General features: G+C 40.3%; 1 protein-coding gene across 3 annotated transcripts in view; it reads right to left on the bottom strand.

The window, feature by feature from the left end:
- Nucleotides 1–21,605, bottom strand: part of FBN1 (fibrillin 1) — a 241,146-nt gene that overhangs the window by 27,903 nt on the left and 191,638 nt on the right. For all 3 annotated transcript variants that reach the window (XM_059714655.1, XM_059714657.1, XM_059714656.1), the window contains 11 exons: nucleotides 19,049–19,174; nucleotides 15,663–15,785; nucleotides 11,035–11,160; nucleotides 9,861–9,977; nucleotides 9,191–9,319; nucleotides 7,663–7,782; nucleotides 6,879–7,004; nucleotides 4,706–4,855; nucleotides 2,209–2,274; nucleotides 1,414–1,530; nucleotides 918–1,037 (listed from right to left, as the gene is read on the bottom strand). In XM_059714655.1, the coding sequence (XP_059570638.1) occupies nucleotides 918–1,037; nucleotides 1,414–1,530; nucleotides 2,209–2,274; nucleotides 4,706–4,855; nucleotides 6,879–7,004; nucleotides 7,663–7,782; nucleotides 9,191–9,319; nucleotides 9,861–9,977; nucleotides 11,035–11,160; nucleotides 15,663–15,785; nucleotides 19,049–19,174 (1,320 nt within the window). The remainder of the gene's footprint in view (nucleotides 1–917; nucleotides 1,038–1,413; nucleotides 1,531–2,208; nucleotides 2,275–4,705; nucleotides 4,856–6,878; nucleotides 7,005–7,662; nucleotides 7,783–9,190; nucleotides 9,320–9,860; nucleotides 9,978–11,034; nucleotides 11,161–15,662; nucleotides 15,786–19,048; nucleotides 19,175–21,605) is intronic.

Raw genomic sequence — 21,605 nt, 5'->3', positions numbered from 1 at the left:
ACCTGGGACTGTCCCAGCCAATCTAGAACGTATGGTCACCCTAACCATGACCCGCACACTCTCATCTGGGTGGGTAATCAGTCCATCAGCAGGCACAAGCTCAGAATCTCAGCAAGTCTTCATGTATATGTCTAGGTAAAAATGCAGACAAAGTGCAGCTCTGTAACTCAGAATTATTTCTGCAAAGTGTTCTGAGTTACAATGTTACCCCAGACCAAACAGAAGTTCACTGTTGGTTTCAGGGAGTAGGGGAATAAATCTGCCCCTGCAGCCAGGTTCCCATAGCAATGGCCAAGTTCTCTGCCAGCGCTCACTGTTTTCAGAATGGGAGGAGGAAAGGCAGCAGAGGGAGCTCATTCTTGGGGTTCCCCACCCAGTGTTTAAGGGTGGGATGGGATGGATGAATTGGAGCCCCCCCACCTCAGGATGGCTCAATACACCTGCCCCACCCTCCAGGGAAGGCTGAAAAATCCCCAGACTGAACTCCCTCTGCTCCCTCCCCCTCCTCCCCCCTTCTGAAAACAATGACAGGCTCAGAGCTCAGCAGACACAACTTACATAAGATGCTGCATTTTGAAATTCTTGGTCTGATACTTCATGCAATGCAGGGTCAGATTTTCATCTGATCAGCCATTTTTGAAGCTGTCTGCAGCCATGCAATTGTGTTTGGCCACAGCTATAAACTGTTTTCTGTGGCCAGATTGGGTGAAAATTGTCACTTCTTTCTGCATCCATAGTGTGGCAAAGGGATTCAGGCTGGTTATAAGAAGGGGTTCAGATAGAGTTCTCTGGAGAAGGGATCAGGCCAAGGTCTCACATCACACAGAAGTCCACTTGTTTTGGCATCTTATCAGTTGCTTTTGATATTATGTTACCATGTTTTAACCACAAAGCAGCAAGTGGAATTTCAGTCTCACCTTCACATGTCATCATTGGTCCTGGCTCAAATCCTTCCTCACAGGTACATTCAAACCCTCCTATGACATTCCTACAAGTTCCATTTCCACACGGATTTCCAACTGCACATTCATCAGTGTCTGCAAGCAATTAAATCAATGCATGAATACAGGTTACAGCAGGGCAAAGCAAACACTTCTAGCCTTTACCACCTGCAAGATTTCTGGATTATTCATGAATGTCCATTTCAAGACAAGGCAGACAAGGTTCCTTGGGTGAATTTGATATCTTTTATTAGACCAACCCAAACGGTTGGAGAATAGTTATTAAGCAAGCTTTTGGGTTCAAAAACCCTTCGTCAGGCTAAGGAAGCTGCAGCAGTTGCTACGTGCTCTTCCTGGGTGGAAGACAAGGAACCTCTGATGGCACTGAACTGTCAGGTTTCACAGCTGTTCCTTAACAGCAATACTTAAGAAAGAAGTAGTTTTTAAAATGGAAGATGACTGTTATACTTACCAACACATTCAGCTCCATGAAGGATATACCCATATGGACATTCACAGCGAAAGGAACCATCTGTGTTGATGCACCGCCCAAATTTACAGTTATCTGGATCAAGACACTCATCCACATCTTAGCCCAAAAACAAAAATAAAAAAGGGACACATTCATCAGAGTTCATTATATGTAAATTTTGGACTAATCTGGCACTACAAATTTTGAAACTAGTATAGAATATTTCTACATTCAGAATAAAAAATATTTGAATGTACATAAAGAAAGCAGTTACATTTTCAGGCCAAATTTTCAAAGGGTGGCCTACAAATGGCAGTATTTTAAAGGTCAAGTGCAGAATCTTCCTAAGAGGGATCCCACTAACAGTGAAAAATAAAAGCTAACCATCCTCCTTGAATCAAAATAGTGGCCAAAAAGCCCTGGATTGGAGTGGGCTTTGTCTTTGGAAAGAGTTGGACTTGAGAGAAGGTATAAATGAGACTCAGTAATAGTGAATTACAACTATTTTGAGTCCATGCTCTGGGTTCTGAAGATGGCTCGCCACATGTGACAGCAATGTAATATACAAGGAAAAACAATAAAGGTAATTAACAGAGTGAGAGAGATGCAGGCTTGAATTTTAAGATCTATGTCAACTTTCTGCATCCTGCCCATCTGCTTTGCAACACCAATCTATGGCTCTTGGTAACTTTGTGAAAATATGACTTTTAAGCAGAATGGATGGCAAATGATCAATAGAAAATGAGCTGCTAGCATTAAACTCATACAGTAATGCTCAGAACAGTAGTCACTCACCAAGGCGCGCATCACCTGGTCCAATAAGAATACCTATTCCAAATGGACATATCTGTCGAAACGCATCTGTAAGTGAAATGAGTTTTAAAAGAGCTTAAAGCCATATTACAGCAATTCATGTAACACATCAACTATCAGCTTAATCTTAATCATTAAGCTACACATTCACAATGGCATAGAAACCCTTCTTCTCGCTCCCTCCTCCTCTCTCTACACACACACATACACAAACACCAAGAATGCAAGTATATACATAGTTTTATTCAAATTTTATCATATCTACTGGGCATATATAAATATCAAAATCTTTAAATAATTTTATTTTCTCCTTAAGGAACAAACTAAACAAAATAGTTGTACTAAATGCAACAGAAATAAATTGATGCATTCTCATTCCCTGTAAATAACATTTCTAAATGTATACATTAATCTAATCAGAAAAGTCTGTCGAATCCTGTACAGTCATAGGTTAATATCTGCTTAATGCAAAGAAACCTTTTACATGTCAAATCATGATTTTATCTGAGGTAGGCTGAGGAGGTGGTGTCTCAGTTTAGAGTGGAGTTAAGGTAGAGTTCAGGTTTAATACCACCAAACCCTCATGAACTGTTTTTGCAAGGTTTCAAAAGTCAGATGTCTTTGAAGATCATGTTACTGTCCAGTCCTTGTTGTGGAAAACAAGTTTCACCTTGCTTATGTGAATCACAAATCCCATTCTGGGAACTTGACCAATAAATAAAATCATAAATTCCCACAACACTGGACCAACATTTAATGAGAAGGGATGTACTCACAAAATTTCCATCTGATTCAGGTTCAGAAAGTAGAAATCTTCTGATTTTGAACAAAAAATGATAAGACTTCCAACATTTGTGACTGAAGGTGGAGTCTTGTATATGAGACAGCAGTTAAGACCCATCTCAAGATATTATGCTTTCGAGCCTATTTCAAGATATAACTGCTCTCTATACTCAGAATATAATAAGACCCTGTCATAGCATACAGTAAAACACTGTTTGAAGTCCTTTAATATACTAAGTGTAAGCTTACAATGTAATGCTGCTATTTGTTTTTAGAAGCCGTTGATTTTTATTTTAAAATGTTATCAACATTTTGCTGTGATTATATGAAAGGAAAAACTATACAGTCACATATTATAGCAACAAAATCAGTGAAGTCTCTGGCATATGGCTACTTGCCGAGAGAAAATTCAGTCTTGCTTGGCCATCAAAGGCTTATCTGATGAAATAGAGCGTACATGGAACTCAAGTGATAAAGAAACCTTTGGCTGACTACCTTCACAGGGGGCTACATAGCATACAAATGATAAGATATATATCGAGGGACACATTTGAACACTTAAGAAAATTTTGCATCATCCAAGATATACTGAGAAAGTTATGAGTCTTCTAGACTCAGACATTATGATGCTACTTTTTATTTTAGAGATGAAAAAAATCCATTTGCTTTGGTAGCATCAACCGAGAACAATTCAGACTACGACAAACATATGTAATGGTACTTTAAGAAAAAGCTCTGAAGTTTACTATGCTTTTCCAGTTAACACTACCCACTTGGCTTGTATTCTGCGAAGAGAATTTAACCACCCACACTGAGGGAATAAGCCTTAAAGGAATATCTCAACTGGGAAATCTGTTTTTTTTTTCCTCTTGGCTCCAAAGAATATGATCTGCTAAACATCTACATAATTTATGAATGTGATGAACTGTATTAATATATTGCTGAAATGTTAATATTGTTAATTATGGTTTGTCATCCTGAATTAACGCGCCTGTAATGTGCAACATAACTATGCCGTAACATCACTGCTCTTTGTGAATGTGTCTGGTGCAATTAGAGACAGTGAATAATCAGGTCCCCATGCCTCTGTTATCTGCGAGTCTTTCACAGATGGAAGGTTAAGCAAAAACTTTAAAAAAATAGTTAAATACATTGGAAAACCATAAATCTTGGCCAGAAAAGTCAGAGGGGTAAAGGTGATATTTATATTGATTTTCTAAAAAGATCTAAATAGATTAACATTTTCAGCACTTAAATTGGTTTTAGATAAAGTTCACTTTGTGTCAAGGATATTGTTATGCTTAGCCTCTACCAAAAACTTAGTATTATTTTGCCATTTAAAAGAAACAAAGCATTTGTAACCTCCAGAGCAGAGTGTTATCAGTCTACTCATACTTCCCTTCTACATCATAACTCAAAATTACTACTTATATGTTTTGAGAAGTGGGTATGTCCTACACTCCTTTATAGCAGAAAGGTTTCTACTCTATAAAAAAAATATAACTAATAACATACATAATACACTCCTATTAAGGGATATTAATATTAATGTGATTAAACAAAATAATTTACCATTCTTTGAGAAACAATTTATTTTTCTAATTTTTTCTCCTGTGACCCTCCCCCATGATACTGCTTTCCTTTTTAACCTCTGAGAGCACATAGCAATATTAATGCAATATGTTTGATAACATACCATCAGCTTCCTCTGGACAGAGTTCACATGGGTCGCCCCAGCCTTGTCCTTTCAAGGCACAACAACATTCCTGCTTGGAATGGTTTTTCAATTTTGGAACAGAACACTTTCCATCTTCAAATTTGGTAAAGCAGTAACTGACTCTCAGATCTGCGTAAACAAAAGCATGTTATTCTATAGTTCTTCACTAAAGGTATCGGGGTTTTGTGCAATTTGCAAGCAAAAATAAAAGTTTAAGCCAATGACATAAAAGGCGTTCTATGTGGATGATATCAGAAAGGATTGGTTAACACAGGCTGAAACGGGAGGGGGAGCTCTCACTGTATCAGCTAACAGAGAACTGCTATAGAAGAGAGACACCCTATGCTACAGAGAGGAGGGAGAATTCCTCTCTGATTTTAGCAAAGAAAGGACAGAGATACTCCTCCCACTTCACAGTCCTTTACCGTAAATCTTGTTATATTACCTTTATTTATATTCAATTATTAGAACAATGATCTTTAACTAACTAAATCCCATTGACACTAAAAGGTTTGAGTTAAATTTTGACAGCAATACTGTATAATGTAAAAAAAAAAAAGAATGATGATTTTCAAAAGCGTCTTTTTATCTCAAACCTATACCAAGTTAAATATAGGCCAGGAGGATTGCTTGTGTGGCACCACATTCTCTTCTCCTAGGTTGGGTAACCTAAACACTGGAGCAGAATTGAGTTCACAGACCACAAACATCCAGAAGGCAGACAGTTGGCAACTCCCTGGGTTGGCAGACAGACAGCATAAGGGTCAGCTGCAGAAGCAGCTGCTCATCCAGCTTTCTGGCTGCAAGATCAGTGCTGGGCACTGTCCAGACTTAAGAAAAAGCTGTAGGTAATATGAAGTCTTAAACAGAAGCTTGTTTGGCTCATTGCACTCAAAAACCAATCTTCCTTGGAAAAAAGGCATTGCTTGAAGTTCACCCTACATATAAATTAATTTTCCCATGACATGCCATGTGAACCACTGTCCTTCTTTAGAAAAACTAAGATAATGCTACATTATTTCTATGTATTTTGCCTCTGGGTTTTCTTTGCTTTCTGGGTGATCTTTCAAAACAAATGATAAATTTTACATGGACTGAAGAAACCTTGTTTATATAGCTACTTATTTTTACCAAACTGAGGGTAGTAATTATGCCAAATTTTGCGGTGGTTTGAATATTTGGATAAACATATCCTGCAGGTTGGATTCATCTTAGTAAAAGCAGTTTTATTTAGCCCACTGTGAAATGAAGAGCTCTCTCTTGGGTGTCAACAAATATCCCTGTCTTGTGCCAAGCATAACTACAGGGATCCTTTGGAAGTCTTTATCACTGGTGGTTTTCGCTGGGACTACAGTACATGGAGTGTGTGACATCTGATATCTTCTTGCAGTTTCTAGAGTTGACATCTACTCAAGAGATTCCTCATAGTCTTGGAGGTGTCCCGTGTCCTACTCCTTTGTTTCCTGTGCTGTCTGTCTATGCAACCTAACAAGCTACATTTTTTCATTCCTAGCTGTCCAGCTTCTAACATGTCATCATTGCTTTTTGTCAATACCTGTGTTTATTCTCTGAATACTATCTCTGATAACTTCTAAAACAATAGAAATCTAAACTGTTTCTAGGCAGAGGGTATTCTTCTTACTATGTTGCTTTCAAAGACTCTTCTATGCATTTTTTTCACCACATCTTGCTGGTGAGGAATACCAGGTAGAGGTTTTTACTTAATAGTTGCTAACCCTGTCTCATATCTATCAGGTTATTTTGATCTTCAACATTAGCATTCCACTGATATGGACTTTTCTCGATATTTATCTTCATTTTCCATTCCATACATTTAGCTCTGTTCAAAGCTCTCAGAAGCCTAGTCATTGTGTACTTTCCCCCTTTTCCCTCTTTCAAGAGTTCAGAAACTGTTAAGAAAAGTTTTCAAGGGAACAATGTTTCCTTGCTTATATCAATGTTTAACTTTTTCTTTTTATTCTGCATTGCTCTGTTCTCTCCAGTGCTGAGGACATGTCAGTGCTAGAGAAAATATGGCCCAAAGTTAAGAAATGCCAAGTTTTCTTTGATTCTGTTACGTTACAAACAGAAGTTTAATAAGGGAAATCTAAAGCAAATAAATATATAAACACAAAATAATATGAGAGCTTGCCTTGGCATCTTCTTCCTGTGGAAGACAATACAAATCCTTCAGGGCACAGGCATTTGAAACTGCCTGCAGTATTGCTACATGTGCCCAAAGCGCAAATTTCTGGCTCTTCTCCACATTCATCAATGTCTGCAAGAAGGTAACACAATCATTTAGTAATTTTAAAAGGCTGTACTGGCAGCAGTAAAACACAAAATATAAAATAAAGTACCCTACATCATAACTGAGGCAGAACAGATTGTTACTGAAGACTGTCAGCAAAAATGAAACAAAGAAATGATAGCAGAATTATTGTGTAACCTAGAACTAACATTCAAAGACATATCCAGAGATCAGGCCCTCAATAACACATCTCCAGCTGGATGCCTAACCCTTCAAAATGTCTTCAGTGAAGCCAGATCCTGCAATCCTTACTCAGGCAAAATTCAACTGAACTTTTGTCCAAGTAAGAACTAAATAGGGGCAGCTAAACTCAGTATAGGCAGCCTAGTCCTGTACATTACTAAAAAGGAAGTAATTTTGGTGCTGAGCTGCAATTCTGATACCCCAAATTATCAACACTGATGATGGGTAGACACCCCCTCCCTCCAAGTGCTTCTGTGCTTGACAGTGCACATTACACTTAGCTTTGTTGGAACAATTCTGCTATGCAATTAATTTCATACACTTGGCATTGATTGAAGTTGACACCTAAAGCACAAAGGGAGGAACTGCTATGCACATAATTAGAATGGAGAACTGCCTTTGCTTAGGTTCTCATGATGACAAATTTGTGACCCTTACAAACCTGTACATTTGTCATGATCCAGAAGGTATCCAGGAGGACAGATGCATCTGTATGTCCCATCCAAGTTCTGGCATGTGCCTGGTGAACATTTTCTAGGTTCTTGTATACACTCATTGATATCTACAAGAAGAGATGGAGAAGCCATTGGTTAAAATTCTGACTCCTCTTATTCAAGTCAGTTAATCCAGTGAGCAAGCCAACCACAAAACTCCCAGGGAGCAGGGTGCAGCCCTCTGACTCTCAGCTTTGTGAGGACAAGGAGACAGACCCTTTTTCAGGAGATTAATTTGTAAATATAGAAAAGGAAAATTTAAAGAAAGAGTAAAGTTCTTAGCTCTGGATTCAATATCAGTTCATTCCCATCCCAGCACAGGTAACAGATTAACTACGTGTGGCAGAGAGCAGGGCCCCAAGGATTGGGAAGTGCTGCCACATAACAAACATTTTTGTTAAGCACCTGAAGCCTTCAATATCCTCCACCTGAAGCCTTGAATGGTCTCCCACTTGACCTCCAAAAATCCCAACTCTCCTTCAAATTTTTTTCTAAAACTTTCCTCCACATGGAATCCTGCTTCTTCTTCTAACACAAGTTCCAAATAACCCACTTATACTGATCCATTGTTTTGTGTCTTGTGTCTCACTTTGACTGTCAGCCCTAGGATCTCATCCTGTAGATTCTATCACCTGTGTTCTTAGTGCTATGCACAATGCCATCAAAGTCATCAGGATCATGCCTAGGAACAAACCTATTGATAGGAGAAATTATGAAAAATCACATGCCTACACACATGGCATCAGGAAAGGTGCCTTATTATGTGCCAGTCTGCAGAGATGCACGTATTTGTTTTAAGAATAGCTAGTAAAAACTCTTATAAAAGAATGAAGTAAAACCTGCTCTCATTAAAGGGTAGGAAATAGGGAACACAGACCTCTGTGGAGTTTGTTTCCTTTAAATAAAACTAAGATACTTTCCAAAAGAAAAAAAAAAGATGTTAGTTTTAGGTTCTGGCCTGAAAACCACTGAAGAAGAAAAACCCAAAGAGGAAAAATTTAGTCAGTTTTGCCCACTCCTAGAACAAAACTCTAGGTGTGTGTATGGTATTTTTGCTGCATGCAAACACAGTCACTTAATGAAAACGAAATGCTGCAGCATGTTCCACAGGACTTGTGTTTTTTTTATAAAAAGGCACAAATATAGCTAGAGTCTTATTATTCTATAGGCACATGCTCAAGTGGCTGCGAGAAGACTGGAGTTAATTGCAAAATAATGGACTGATAGACTAGGCTTGGCTTTTTTGGAGTAATATCTTTTAATAGACCAACTGGTTGGGATAAAGTTAGACAAGCTTCTGAATGCAAGGCATTCTTGAAATTGCTTCCCCCCTAATAAGACTGAACTATGCAACCTGGGGAAGTTCTACTGTATCCTACCTTTTCCCTCAGGATTTAATCTGGGTACAGGCGCTGAGCATTTTGCTGCATTAGGCCAATGTCAGGTGGTGTGTGCCATATTTGATGAGATACTCACCAGCACAGGTCCTGCCATCTGGAGCCACCTCATAGCCATCTAGGCACAGACAGTGGAAAGACCCAATGGTGTTTATGCACCGGCCATTCCTGCAGAACATCCCATTTCCACTTGTACATTCGTCCAGATCTTTAAAAAAATTAAACCACAGGAAAAGCTTTTGTCAGATATTCACAAGAATGGAAAATATGCGGAAGACATTAAAGTACCCAGCATTCCCAGCTGACACAATGAACTTCTGAAGAAAGTCCAACATATTTTTCTGCACTGTCTATTTTTCTTTCCTCAGAAGTTAATTTGTCTTTCATGAAATTTCCCATAAAAAGAGGTAAATTGTTAGAAATTGTTATTCTGTAGACATGCTCAGGTGGGTGCAAGAAGACTGAAGTTAATTACAAAATAATGGACTGATAAACTAGGTTTGGAGAAAATGTGAGGCAAGGATTCTTCTTTTATTGGACTAGCCACGTGGTTGGGATAAAGTCAGACAAGCTTTTGAACACAAGGCATTTTAAAAATCACTTTCCCCCTAATGAGACTGACTATGCAATTTTAATTATGGGATTTTAAAATTCAATTAATAAAATGGCATGCATGCCAGTTTCAGAGAGAGAAAAATCCTAGAAAAATGTTGACTGGTTTCACCGCCACAGGTTTAGAGTCTCCTTACCTATGCAGTCGTTGTTATGCGAGAGGGTGAATCCAGTGTTGCAGCGGCAGTTGAAGGAGCCAATGCTATTCCTGCATGTCCCATTTCCACATGCATCTCTTTCACATTCATCAATATCTAGGAAAGAAAAGCAGCAGCAAAAGGAGCTTTAATTAGTGATAGGTGAAGAGAAAGGCCAAACAGCTACCTAATGTACTGAAGCAATGAACTAATCTCCCAGCATCAAATTGCATATAGAAGGAAAAAGAGGAGATCTAGATAATTTAGGAGAGAAAAACAGGATATTTGGGTAACTGATTTCATTGATAATGTTTCAAGAAGGTTTCATAAGGAAGGGCCTGGTCACCACTCACCTAAATGGAGCTACCCTGCTGTCTTCCCCAAGGATATATGAATAATGATTTTCTATAAAAGATCTGAAACATCCACACTTGCATTTAGGTGGTTGACCACTACAAACCAGACCAACACCTCAGCAGGGAAAACTAAGTGAAACTCCTGGGCAGAGGCTGCATTTCTCCCCTTACTCTCTCTTTCTGACAATGTTTCCATTAAACAGGGACAAACTGACCCAAACCTAATCTATTTTATCTGTAACAAACACTAGTCAAACAAATGCCCACTGAAATCAGCAAATAACTTGGCCCTAATCCTGGAACTTCCAAAGAGTTAAATACAGAAGCTCTTTCTTTAGTTACACATCTTTATTTGTGTGTAGCAAGAAATCACTCCTGTGCACATTTTGCCACCAGAGGGTTTTACAATTACTGCAATGCAACTGTGTATTACTAACCTGTCAAACTCCTTGCCATAAGATATCAACAAGACCAAGAGCTTAGGGAAATTATGTAAAGGACTGAGCACTTATATGAATGCCAAAAGCATGCCCCACCCCCAACAGATGCGGCCGTGGAGATTAAAAAAAAAAAAAAAATCTTCTGCTTCAAAGTATAAATCACACACAAAAAAGCCTGGCAAGAAATAAACTGCTGATGGCCAGTTTTATTCGTAACTGTGAACTGCAGTACTCCTTGCTCCTTTATTTGAAGCGTCTGTTATTGGTCATGATACTGGGTTAAGTGGGCCATTGGCCTAATCTGAGATGGCAATTCCTGGCTGAAAACAGGCTTCAGATCCACTATTAATTAAATTAACAACATATTCTGATACTTGCCTATGCACATTGTTTGGTCATCATTGGTTTTGAATCCACTGTGGCAAATGCAGTAGAAACTTCCAACTGTGTCAATACATTGACCATGGCTACAAATATTGGGAATTTCTTGGCATTCGTTACGATCTGTAAGAAAAAAGAATCTTGAAAATTGTTCTATAAATCTACAATAAATTATTAGTGGTCTTCAGGAAAATTAGATTCTAACTTATAGTTCTAATTTAAAATGACATAATTGTTCTGAAATGAGACCAACATAATCATGTAGTAATAGAAAACAGTAACAATTAATTTACAGTGGGTATTCTGTTTTTTAATACTCTCAGTATGTTTCATAAATTACTTTACAAGCAACTATTTCTAGCTACAAGTATAGAACACTGCTTTCTGGCCAGGAGAGTAAATGTAATGTGATCGTATGCGAGTTTCTTTTGTGCTAAATTAAACAAATGTTAACATAAACCAACTGTAGCATGGTTTTGGAAGTCTGAGAAGTATACCTATGTTTTAGTTAAACATACATCCAAAGGCAAGCACTGCTTGCTTCTTGACATGTATGATTATCATACTGATTACAGTATGGCCACCATGGCTAACTCAGTATGGTAGCCAGGTCACTCCCTTTTGTGCTGGAGGCTGATTAACTGTGTGTCTTAACCCACTGGTCCTCTGGGGTGTTCAGCTTAGATGAATGCATGACTGTGGCCTTAATTAAGTCAAACAGCCCATACAAAAGAGAAAAGGGATTAACTCCTGTCCTGTGCTCCACTCACAGAAAGACCAAATCCAATATATAAACCCTTTAAACAGCACGCTCTGCAATGAGTAGACAATATGGCAACAACCATGCACACAAGCATGGCATGCCCTAAAAACCACAGCCCAGAGCAGTGTGGTTAGCTAGAAAAGGAGATATAGCTGGTAGAAAACCTTGCCAGAGTATATTCTTTCAGCAGCAGCCTATGGAGAGGAGCACTGAATAGTGCCTTGCCACCTAGTGCCCCCTACCGCTTGACATGCTGCTTTGTGATTGCAGGGGTTAACTTGCACCACTTGATTATATGGCAACTCACTGCTCTCTCTGCTGAGAAGGTTTATAGCTGAAGGCCAGGATTCAACCAACTCAGCAAAGCAAAATAGCAATTAGCAGGCTATATACTATTCGGCACATCTCTCCTGAAGCATGTAAAGTCATTCTGTCTATTTGCTGTCAGTGAGGGTTCATCCAATTCAGTATAACCCCTAAGTGTTTTGTCTACTTCAGTTTAAATACGTTTATACACATGCTCTGGGAGGTGGGGGAAAGACTAAGCTTACAAGCTTTAACTAAAGTCCCCTCGCTGCCATTTTTCAGTGCGGGGGGGATACTGATGTGATGGCAAGCCATATGAGGAAAGGCTAAGGGACTTGGGTCTCTTCAGCCTAAAAGAGAGAAGGCTGAGAGGGGACTTGGTAGCAGCTTACCGCTACATCAGGGGAAAATATCAAGGGCTTGGCGAACAACTGTTCGCCAGGGCACCCTTGGGGAATACCAGGAGTAAGGCCATAAACTCCTGGAAGACTTTTTCAGGCTTAACACTAGGAAAAACTTCTTCACAGTCAGGGTGTCCAGACCATGGAATAGGCTCCCTCCAGAGGTGGTGCAATCACCTACCCTAGAAATCTTCAAAAGGAGACTGGACAGTCACCTTGCTGGGGTCACCTGACCCCAGTTGTCTTTCCTGCCTAATGCAGGGGCGCTGGACCCGGTGATTTTGCGAGGTCCCTTCCAGCCCCTAACAATCTATGATACACATGACGCTGGTATCTGCTGGAGTACGGTAATTACCATGCTACAGCAGACTCAATCAAGTCTGCTCTGACAGCACATCAGAGCAGCTGCGGTGGTAGAATACCATCACTTATGGGCTAACGGGTGTTGTTGCTGATGGCTAGGTATGAAACGTGGCCAGCAGGATGGATGTTATTTGGGCCACTCTCCTGAAGGCTAGTGATCAGTGGGACTAGTGCTAATCAGATGGAGATATTCTTAAGGAGTCAGAAAGAAATGCGAGCAAAGAAAATTATTGAGAGGGATACTCAGAACCTTAGGATGTCCTGGTGTCTCTCCATTCACTATGGAAAGAAAGCAGGGAGGAGGAAAAAAAATAAATCAATGCAACTATTTCCAGTAATATGTATACAAATTAATTGTGAATCACAAGTCCTGGGAAATAGCTTATCTGACTTTTTTGCAGAGTAGCGCCTCTTTTTTTCCTTACTAGCGGGGGAAAAGGGAGCTTCCAGAGACAGGGCAAGCAATTCCACCTGTCTGCTCATCATGCACCTTGGTTTTCTTCTATCTGAGTGGAGAGACTCAATAGCAGAAAAGCCCTTGTTCTGTCTTTGTAACAGGCAACTCCAACACCTCAAACTATGTTTTCTCAGATCCTGGGAGCTTCTTTGGCAGAGAAGAGAACGTCACAATGATTTCAAAACAGGAAGGCAGCATTCACTTAACCATAGTGAATGGAATTAGGATACAACTGAGTATTGGCATAACATCACTTTTCTCACATTATTGTGGTCTATGGGTGCAATCCAGTTGCTTAACACTCTCGACTCACAATGGCTTCAGTGAGACTTTTGGACATTTCCTAGGATTCTGCAGGACCAAGCCCTTTATTAACTACTTTTATTTTGACTATGATTGTTTTGCTTTTTTTTCACTAATTATAAAATTAGAGCAAAATACTGGGAAGTAATGTTTGTGCCAATTCAGATCAGGGCATTGTAGCTCATATCAGAACTTTCCCTGGTTTTTCCTGTTCTGCAATAATGAAGGAGTTACAACAACAATTATGCTACCAACATACTGACCATGTGCATGTGTTGCTCTATAGCTTAACAAAGGAAGTTTTCATTCTCAAAGCTATTTTCTTCACTGTTCCTACATCCTTTTCCCGTGAAAGTCTCATAAAACAATGTAAAACAGTGCTGCAGGGAAAGGTGCACTTCCTAAAACTCAAATACACAGGGGCAGAAAATCCAAGGAAAACTTTACCAATTTCCTTTGCAGCTATTACTTTGTTCAGAAATGTATACAATATTTATGGTCATTTGGCTCATAATACTTTACATAGTCTTTGTGATTCCTTAAATAATCAAAATAATGTGAATGCTACTGTTGCTACAATAACATCATTGGAAGACAAAGTTAACAAAACAGAGAAGTCCAGGCCCAGTCAAATAAGTATTTGAAAATAATGTCCACAGTCCATTTTAAGACCATAAAAGCCTAAAGGCTTATTCTTGAACTTTCTGAATAAGTCATTTCAAATAAGGTCCCCTTATCAGCAATGACCCCTAAATGGCAGTGATTAATTTGTGAAAACCCAGGAGGTAAATAACGTGCTAAGACATTCTGGCAAGCAATTATGTAAACTACATGAGGTATATACAGACAGAGGAAAAAGAGGCCAAACATTCCCTGGGTTGAAAGATGCTGAGTTTCTTGGCCATACCTTCACAGATAAATTGCAGGGGCAAGTTTAAGTCCATGAAAACTTAAGTTAGGAAAGAAGCTTTAGAGGTAGGTTGGCGCAAATGTCAGTTTGATACCCAAGTACATATTCATATGCCTTTGTGTCTTTAGAAAGCTACCTCTTAGCTTTTTAGGATGTTTCTGACTGAAACTTTAGCATTCATAAGGTGTTTTTTTTAATTTAGGGTGTTTCTACTGAGGTTTGTTTCTTTTTCTTTAAGGGTAATTAATTGAATGACAGAAAAAGGTGTTTTATTCAAATAGGCTTAATATACCACATTGCACTAGTGTAGGGGTTTTCAACCTCTTGGCGGGGAGAGTGCACAGTTGGATGCTGAGGCAGGGGTGGCATGTGGTTGGACACCAATCGGTGGCAGCCACTGCGTGCGACCTTCCCCTGCCTTGTGCATCCGGCCGGGCAGGTAGCACCTGCGCGGGAGGGTGTATGGCAGCACTCCATCCCTGCCTGCGTGTAACCCCTATGGCCTTCTCAAATACCCCTGTGGGTATGCATACCCCACAGCTGACAACCCCTGCACTATTGCATAGCCAGCTCTAAGAGTCAATGACATGGGATGTGTACACAGCCATATGCACACATCCATTTCTATCTCTATCTGTAAAGGCCAACTTGTAAGCCGTTATTTAACTACATTTAGTGCCTTACTAGCATCAGTGGCACTAGCAGCCAGCACAGTGTCAAGCAGTCTTTTAAATGAGGGACCATTTTTCTATGAGATTTTTCCTAAAAAATTTCATGTATGTTCTCTAATCAGTTTTGGAGTGAAAGGATACAATTTTAAGGCCAAAGACAGTTCAGCGTCTGTTAGATTTTTCTGGCTAGACTGATTTTGCAAGCACACACACAGACTTCTGAAAGAATTAAGTGTATAAATCATGACAATGATAATAAAAATACAAAACATTCACAAAAGCCAGTAAATAGTTTCAAGAGGCAAAAAGCTCATAAAAATAATTTGGTTGCATATTTGTTCAGGACAATGCACAAATCCCACAGTCTTTTAAAGAAGGCATACATGTGTGTTTAAGGCTGTTTTTCAGTCACTATGTATACCATTGTATACATAAACTTGGGAATACTGACCTGTGCAACGGCCTGTTGAGGTGAACCTGTAGCCAGGTTTACAGTCACAGCGATAGCTCCCAGCTGTGTTGACACATTCTGCATTTCGTTGACATACTGGCCCGTTTTGGCATTCATCAATATCTATCAACACAAGATGGAATTTGATTGTTAGGACAAACTAAAAATAAAAGATGGAAACAGAAGCACATTTTTTATTTTAAGAAAATGCCCCCAGCTGATATGTAAGGATTTTATGCATTTTGTTTTTACATTTATTTTTATTAAAAAATTCACTGAAAGGAGATTGTTAGATTTGTTTTTAAACATTTCCTGGAGATTTTCCTAAGTCTGCTTGCTCCATCTTTTCAATCTGTCCCCATTCATTAGATGAATAGAAGGCTCTTCCAAAGCCAGTCATGTTGCACAGGCCTTTGGCTGGAACCTTGCATCTGGCTGCCTTTCAATTTGTGGCCCTGTTCTTGTACTGAGCTCCAGGGAGGATGGCAGCTTTAACAACATGGATTTCCACTGAAGTTGACAAGAGACCTCACACACATCCTAATGCAGCATTAAGGCCCATATATGAGAACTGCCTTATCTTTAAAGGAGCCAAACATGAAGGGATGTGACTATGAATTTTCTTTCAGCGTTAACAATCCAAAGGGGGCTGGTAGTTATACAGGTGATCACAACTTGCAAAACTTCCACTCTTTCTAGCCCCTTGTTGAAGCATGGCACTCTCTCTCTCTTTGTTTACTGGCTTCTGAAGGTCCTTAAACTGAATTTAATTCTAGCTAATTTTCCTCATGGCTGGCTCTCACAGAGCTGATGGATGAACAACATTTTCCATCTGTAATATTGGCCTCTGCTTACAGTTTGGTAAACTCAGCCCTGTTTATTTACTGTGGGTGACTAGGCTGAATGGGAAACACCCATTCAGAATAACTGTACTGTTGTATGCAAGAAACAAGCTTTTTCGGTAATATCTTTTTTGACCAACTGAATATTAACATGTCTCCTAACTATTCAGTTGGTCCAATAAAAGGTATCACCAAAAAGTCCTTGCTTCTCACTTGTTTCCTGGACTATCATGACTATCACCATACCCCAAATCTGCTGTTATATATAATCCTATAGTCAGACAGGATCTAAAACTCCCATTTTTCTGAATAATGCAAATACTATTGCCTACAAAGATTAAAAGAGCACCAGTAAGAAACCTGACTTAGACTGGGGACTGGAGGTAAGAACAAGAATGAGACTTCCTTTCAGCATCAGGAACATTTCTGCTGTGCTGGAATGTTATACAATAGTAACACTTATACAGCAGCAGGAGAAACAAAACTGAAGGCAGCTCATGTTAATTCCCCTACCTGGAACACAGCTGTGATGGAAGTTGTGTATTCAGTTAGGTATAATACATGTCCCGTTCCCTCCCACCCCGCAAAAAAACACAACAACAACAAAACAAAACAAAGCAAAAGGACTTTTAAGAAAGCTAAGTACTATTCTGGGTGGCCTGCTACCCAAGCCCTTGGATTTCATGACTTACCAGCTTCCCTGAAAATACACTGACCATTTGGTGGGGGACTATAAGATGGTACTGCCTATATCAACTGTTAGAACAGGAGTGGACAAAACATGGCCCCTGAGCTGGATATGGACTGCCAAGTGATTCCATCTGGCCCATGGCAGGTCCGTCAGCCCTGCCTGGTCCAGGCACAGGGGGCAGCTTGGGCGTGCACCCAGTCCTGCCACCACTGGGCACAGAGCTGCCACCAGGTGTGAAACAGAGCACTCCCCATCTCCATGTAGCTCTTGTGCATGCCAGGAGCTGTGGTCTGTGGGGCTAGGAGATGCAGCAGTGGGGTGGGGGCAGCCTGGCAGCTGGACTTGTTTACCGGTAGCCCCCACAGTGGTGGCTTACTCTCATCATTACACTCTGACTGCCACTGCCAATGTCTGCGCCACCATTGCCGGCACTGGCCCCACTGCCTGGGCACTCTGTCCTATCTTCCCTGCACCCATCACCAGGGGCACCAGAGGGCTCAGGTGGACAAGTGGGCAGGGTTTCTATGGAGACTGACCCACGACCCATGTTGGCAGGGCATGCTTGACCAGGCAAATGGGATGGGTTGCAGGCTGGTGTCCAGGAGTGGGCAGGTGAACAGGGCTGAGATCACAGGGCAGTGACAGCATGGGGCTGGAGCCAAGCCACCATCTGCTCCCCTCATGTCCCTGTGATGGGTGTCGGTCCCACAGGCAGCAGCTGTGACATATAGGCATTCACATATTTTCTCCTGGAACAAAAATGGTAGTTCTCAGAGAAAAATAACCCATCTCTGACCTGGTAGAGATTGCTCCCAGGAGAAACTCTCCCAGGAGAACAAATGCCTCTATACTTCCCTGCTGCTGGCTTGGGGAAGAGGGAGTTGCCCCCAGACTGGTTTTGGGAAGGCATGCAGAACAGGGGAGGGGGGCAGTTTCAGACTGAATGTCTGCAGTGCTCCCTGTCCCAGAAACATTTTGAGCAGTGGAAAATTTCTATCATTGGATAAGAACACCAGTTCATGGCCAATAATAAGTCAAGTACCTTGTCTAGAAACAGTACTATGCCTTCCTGAGGAGGAAACACAAAGGCTGTATATACATGAGAGTTAACTGGTACAACTGAGCTGAAATCAGTGTACTATATCCACCTAGCCCACTAGGTTTTAAGAAAAATGAATTCTCCCACCATACATCAAAAGACCTGGCATTTTTGGGTGTTTCTAGATTGGCACTATCATATCTGTGCTTTCAGTGTCTTGTTATGTAACTTATGTGTCCTGATGTTGCAATTCAGTGGTCAGTGAGTCTCATAACCACAACAGGGAATGAAGGAAATTCCTACCATAATCTTTGATTGATGACAGTGACTAAGCTAGAGAATATTTATACAGATTTACCCAATATGAAAATCAATTGAAAAATTTTTCATCTTGTTTTTGAAATATATACACAAATGTTGTTTTCCTTAGAAACAAAATATCAGCTTGAAAGTGAACAGTGTTCTTGTGACCTGACATTTGTAAGACCACCCAATGCACCTATTTACTTCCAAACTATGAAAAGTAGGAAGATTCACGTGCCATAACAGGTTGACTCATACTGATTCAAGGTCTTTATACATTAGCTGGAAAATCTGGTAATCAGGAAGCAACAGAAAATATATGTGCAACAGAATTTCTGGGGAAAAGCTAAAATGGCTTTATTTAAAGTCCTGCCCAACTCACATTTTACTGATCCCAGAACATTCTCCTGTTATGGATGGATTTGCGAGTACACTGGATTTGCCAGTGTTTGAACTGCCAAAAGGCTAATAATGCCCCCATTTCTATGTGACAAAAGTATAAGCCTCTTACCTTCACAGATCAGTAACTTATCGTTGTAGAAGAATCCCACAGGACACTCGCATCTGAAGCTGCCAACCATATTTATGCAGATTCCATTGTCACAGACTCCAGGGATCTCTCGGCATTCGTCAATATCTGTAACAATTGATTTTTAAATAGTCTGAAAAAAAGCGTATTAAATTTGTTTCTACAGAAATATTCTATTTTGCATTTATTCATGAGACAATGTTACCGCAATGTTTATAATAGCAATATGATTATGTAAAATGGTATCAGACACTCAATATTTCCCACGTGTCCTGGCAAACTAGATATTTTACTACATATTTTGATATACAGATCAATACCTCTATTTTTTCACTTAAGCCAACATTTATTAAGCATGGAGAAAATTACAGTTACTTCCCTGCTCTGTCTCATCCATGTCCTGCCTTGACCTGCTTCCTTTTCCTTACACTGGAGGTTGGGGCTGCTGGAATAGGCAGCAGCAGAGCCTCATCCACCAGCCGCCTGCTGGTAGCATTCCCTTGCACTGGGGCAATTCTCCACTTGGCATTTCTAGCTGCTTGGAATCCACTATGCATTACTAACATGGAACAAGGTGTCCTCAGAAGATGAAACTCCAGCCCACCAGATGTTGCTGTCAGAAGCAATGTACAATCTTTGCCAGTTTGCACAGTTACTTCTATGCTTAAAAAAACAAAAAAGCAAAAAATGCCCCTCCTCATACTCTAAGGGGCTGATCAAAGAATTCATTGAAATTAATGACTCCGATTGCCTTTTGTGACTTTAGCTCATGCCTTATGGCCTTTGGCATAAAGAAGGGGAGTACATCTGAATGCAAACTTTGGTTAGACCTCCACTTTACATCCAGTTTCTCCTCCAGTAAACCTGCAAGTAACTTTTATACTTTTTACTGACATTATGAATGCCTAATGATATTTGAAATGCCTGCAAGATACTATGCTTTTGCATTAAGTCCCACAACTTTCTTGTGCAAGGAATGGTGTTTATCAATAGTTGTTTGATTTCAGGTGACTGTTTTTGGCTTTACAAATGCAGAAGTTATTTCAATAGTACAAATCTTGCTGATTGGGCTCTTTAGGTCTTTTTCAGGCCCTAACTATGGGACCAATATCACTAAATTCATGGCAGCAACAGTGATGGAGAGAGGTCAAAGAGCATTATGGGAATGCTCCACCAATCCCTTAATTTCCTACACAAGTGTCTCCGATGCTGCTGATATTTATCCCAATAATTATAAAAGGGTTAAGAAAGAACCAAAACCCACCTTTCTGCCATCATCAGAAGCAATCAGCTTGAATAAAGATATGGAAATATAATGAAAAAACGGAATAGAGATATTACGGCAAGTTTATAATCCAACAGTGCACTGCCTACCAATCATTACATGAATGATAGTACAGACTGCTCCTGCATGGTATAAACCAGATACTAAATTATACCTTTGCAGCACACCCAGTGCATGGAAGGAGCAGAAGTGGATAATTTCTGTCCCCAGACTAAGCAAAGGTAAAGGCTGTGCATCATAGCTGGGGGAGCCTATGCAGATTCCCAGTCACTGATATAGTCTGGTTGCTTACATAGGGTAGCAACTTGTATCACTAGTTTTCTTTATGGCTGAGGACATATTAGTAGTGTCTTTGGGCTCACCATTCTGCTTCCAGGAAAGTGAGGGTCAGCTGCAGAGGCTGCTGCATTTGTGCTTGAACAAAGCTATACCTACAAGTACCGAGATGGCTGAGCCACTTCTGGCATGCATACTACTAACTGCTGCTGAAGCAGGACCTGCATGTGCCCTGAATTTCATGACCCCTTCCCCGTCTAGAGTGAGCTTCCTTTATATGATGTGTTATGCCATGTAGTAGTGCCAGTGTGCAGGCTGCACAAGGCTAGACACCACCTCATATGATTACTTCCGACTAAGCAGGTCAAGAGACTAGGACTTGCCATGGTAAGCTCAGAGGTGACCTAACATGCTGGCACTGAATGGCAATGATTTTGGCAATTGAGTGCAAATGGTAAGACATGATGCTTTGCTCCTCAAGCAACCAGGAATATAATATACTATCCATTTCTGTATATACTCTACCTCATTAGAATGGATTCCACAGACCAGACTACGTTAGTGCTTTCAACAGCACCCACTACAAGAGTATCTGAATACTTTGGGTGCCTGTACATGAGTAGGGAGGCTGCTTCGACACACTGTAATAACAGTGTATTGGAGCAGACTCAATCGAGTCTCCTGGAGCATTGTAATTACCAGCCTCCATGTCTCCTTGTGCTTCAAAATGGCTGGGAGGGCACTTTAACTAAAGCTCATTTGACGAACTTTAGAAAAAGCACCCTTACTGCCATGTTGAAGCCTAGAGACACTGATACACAAGACGCTCCAGATGCTTTAATTAGAGCGGCGCTCAAAGCCACTCTAATTAAAGTGCACCCCTCTCCCACCCACAAGGCATGTGTAAGAATGCCCTGTATCACCTACCTACATACCTTAGCTGTCCTAGTTCTGCAGGGATGTTCCACTTGTTTTTTG

The sequence above is a fragment of the Alligator mississippiensis genome, chromosome 11 (assembly GCF_030867095.1).
Source record: "Alligator mississippiensis isolate rAllMis1 chromosome 11, rAllMis1, whole genome shotgun sequence".
Lineage (NCBI taxonomy): Eukaryota > Metazoa > Chordata > Crocodylia > Alligatoridae > Alligator > Alligator mississippiensis.
The sequence above is the reverse complement of the archived record's forward strand: the minus strand, read 5'-3'. Positions and strand labels throughout refer to the sequence as shown.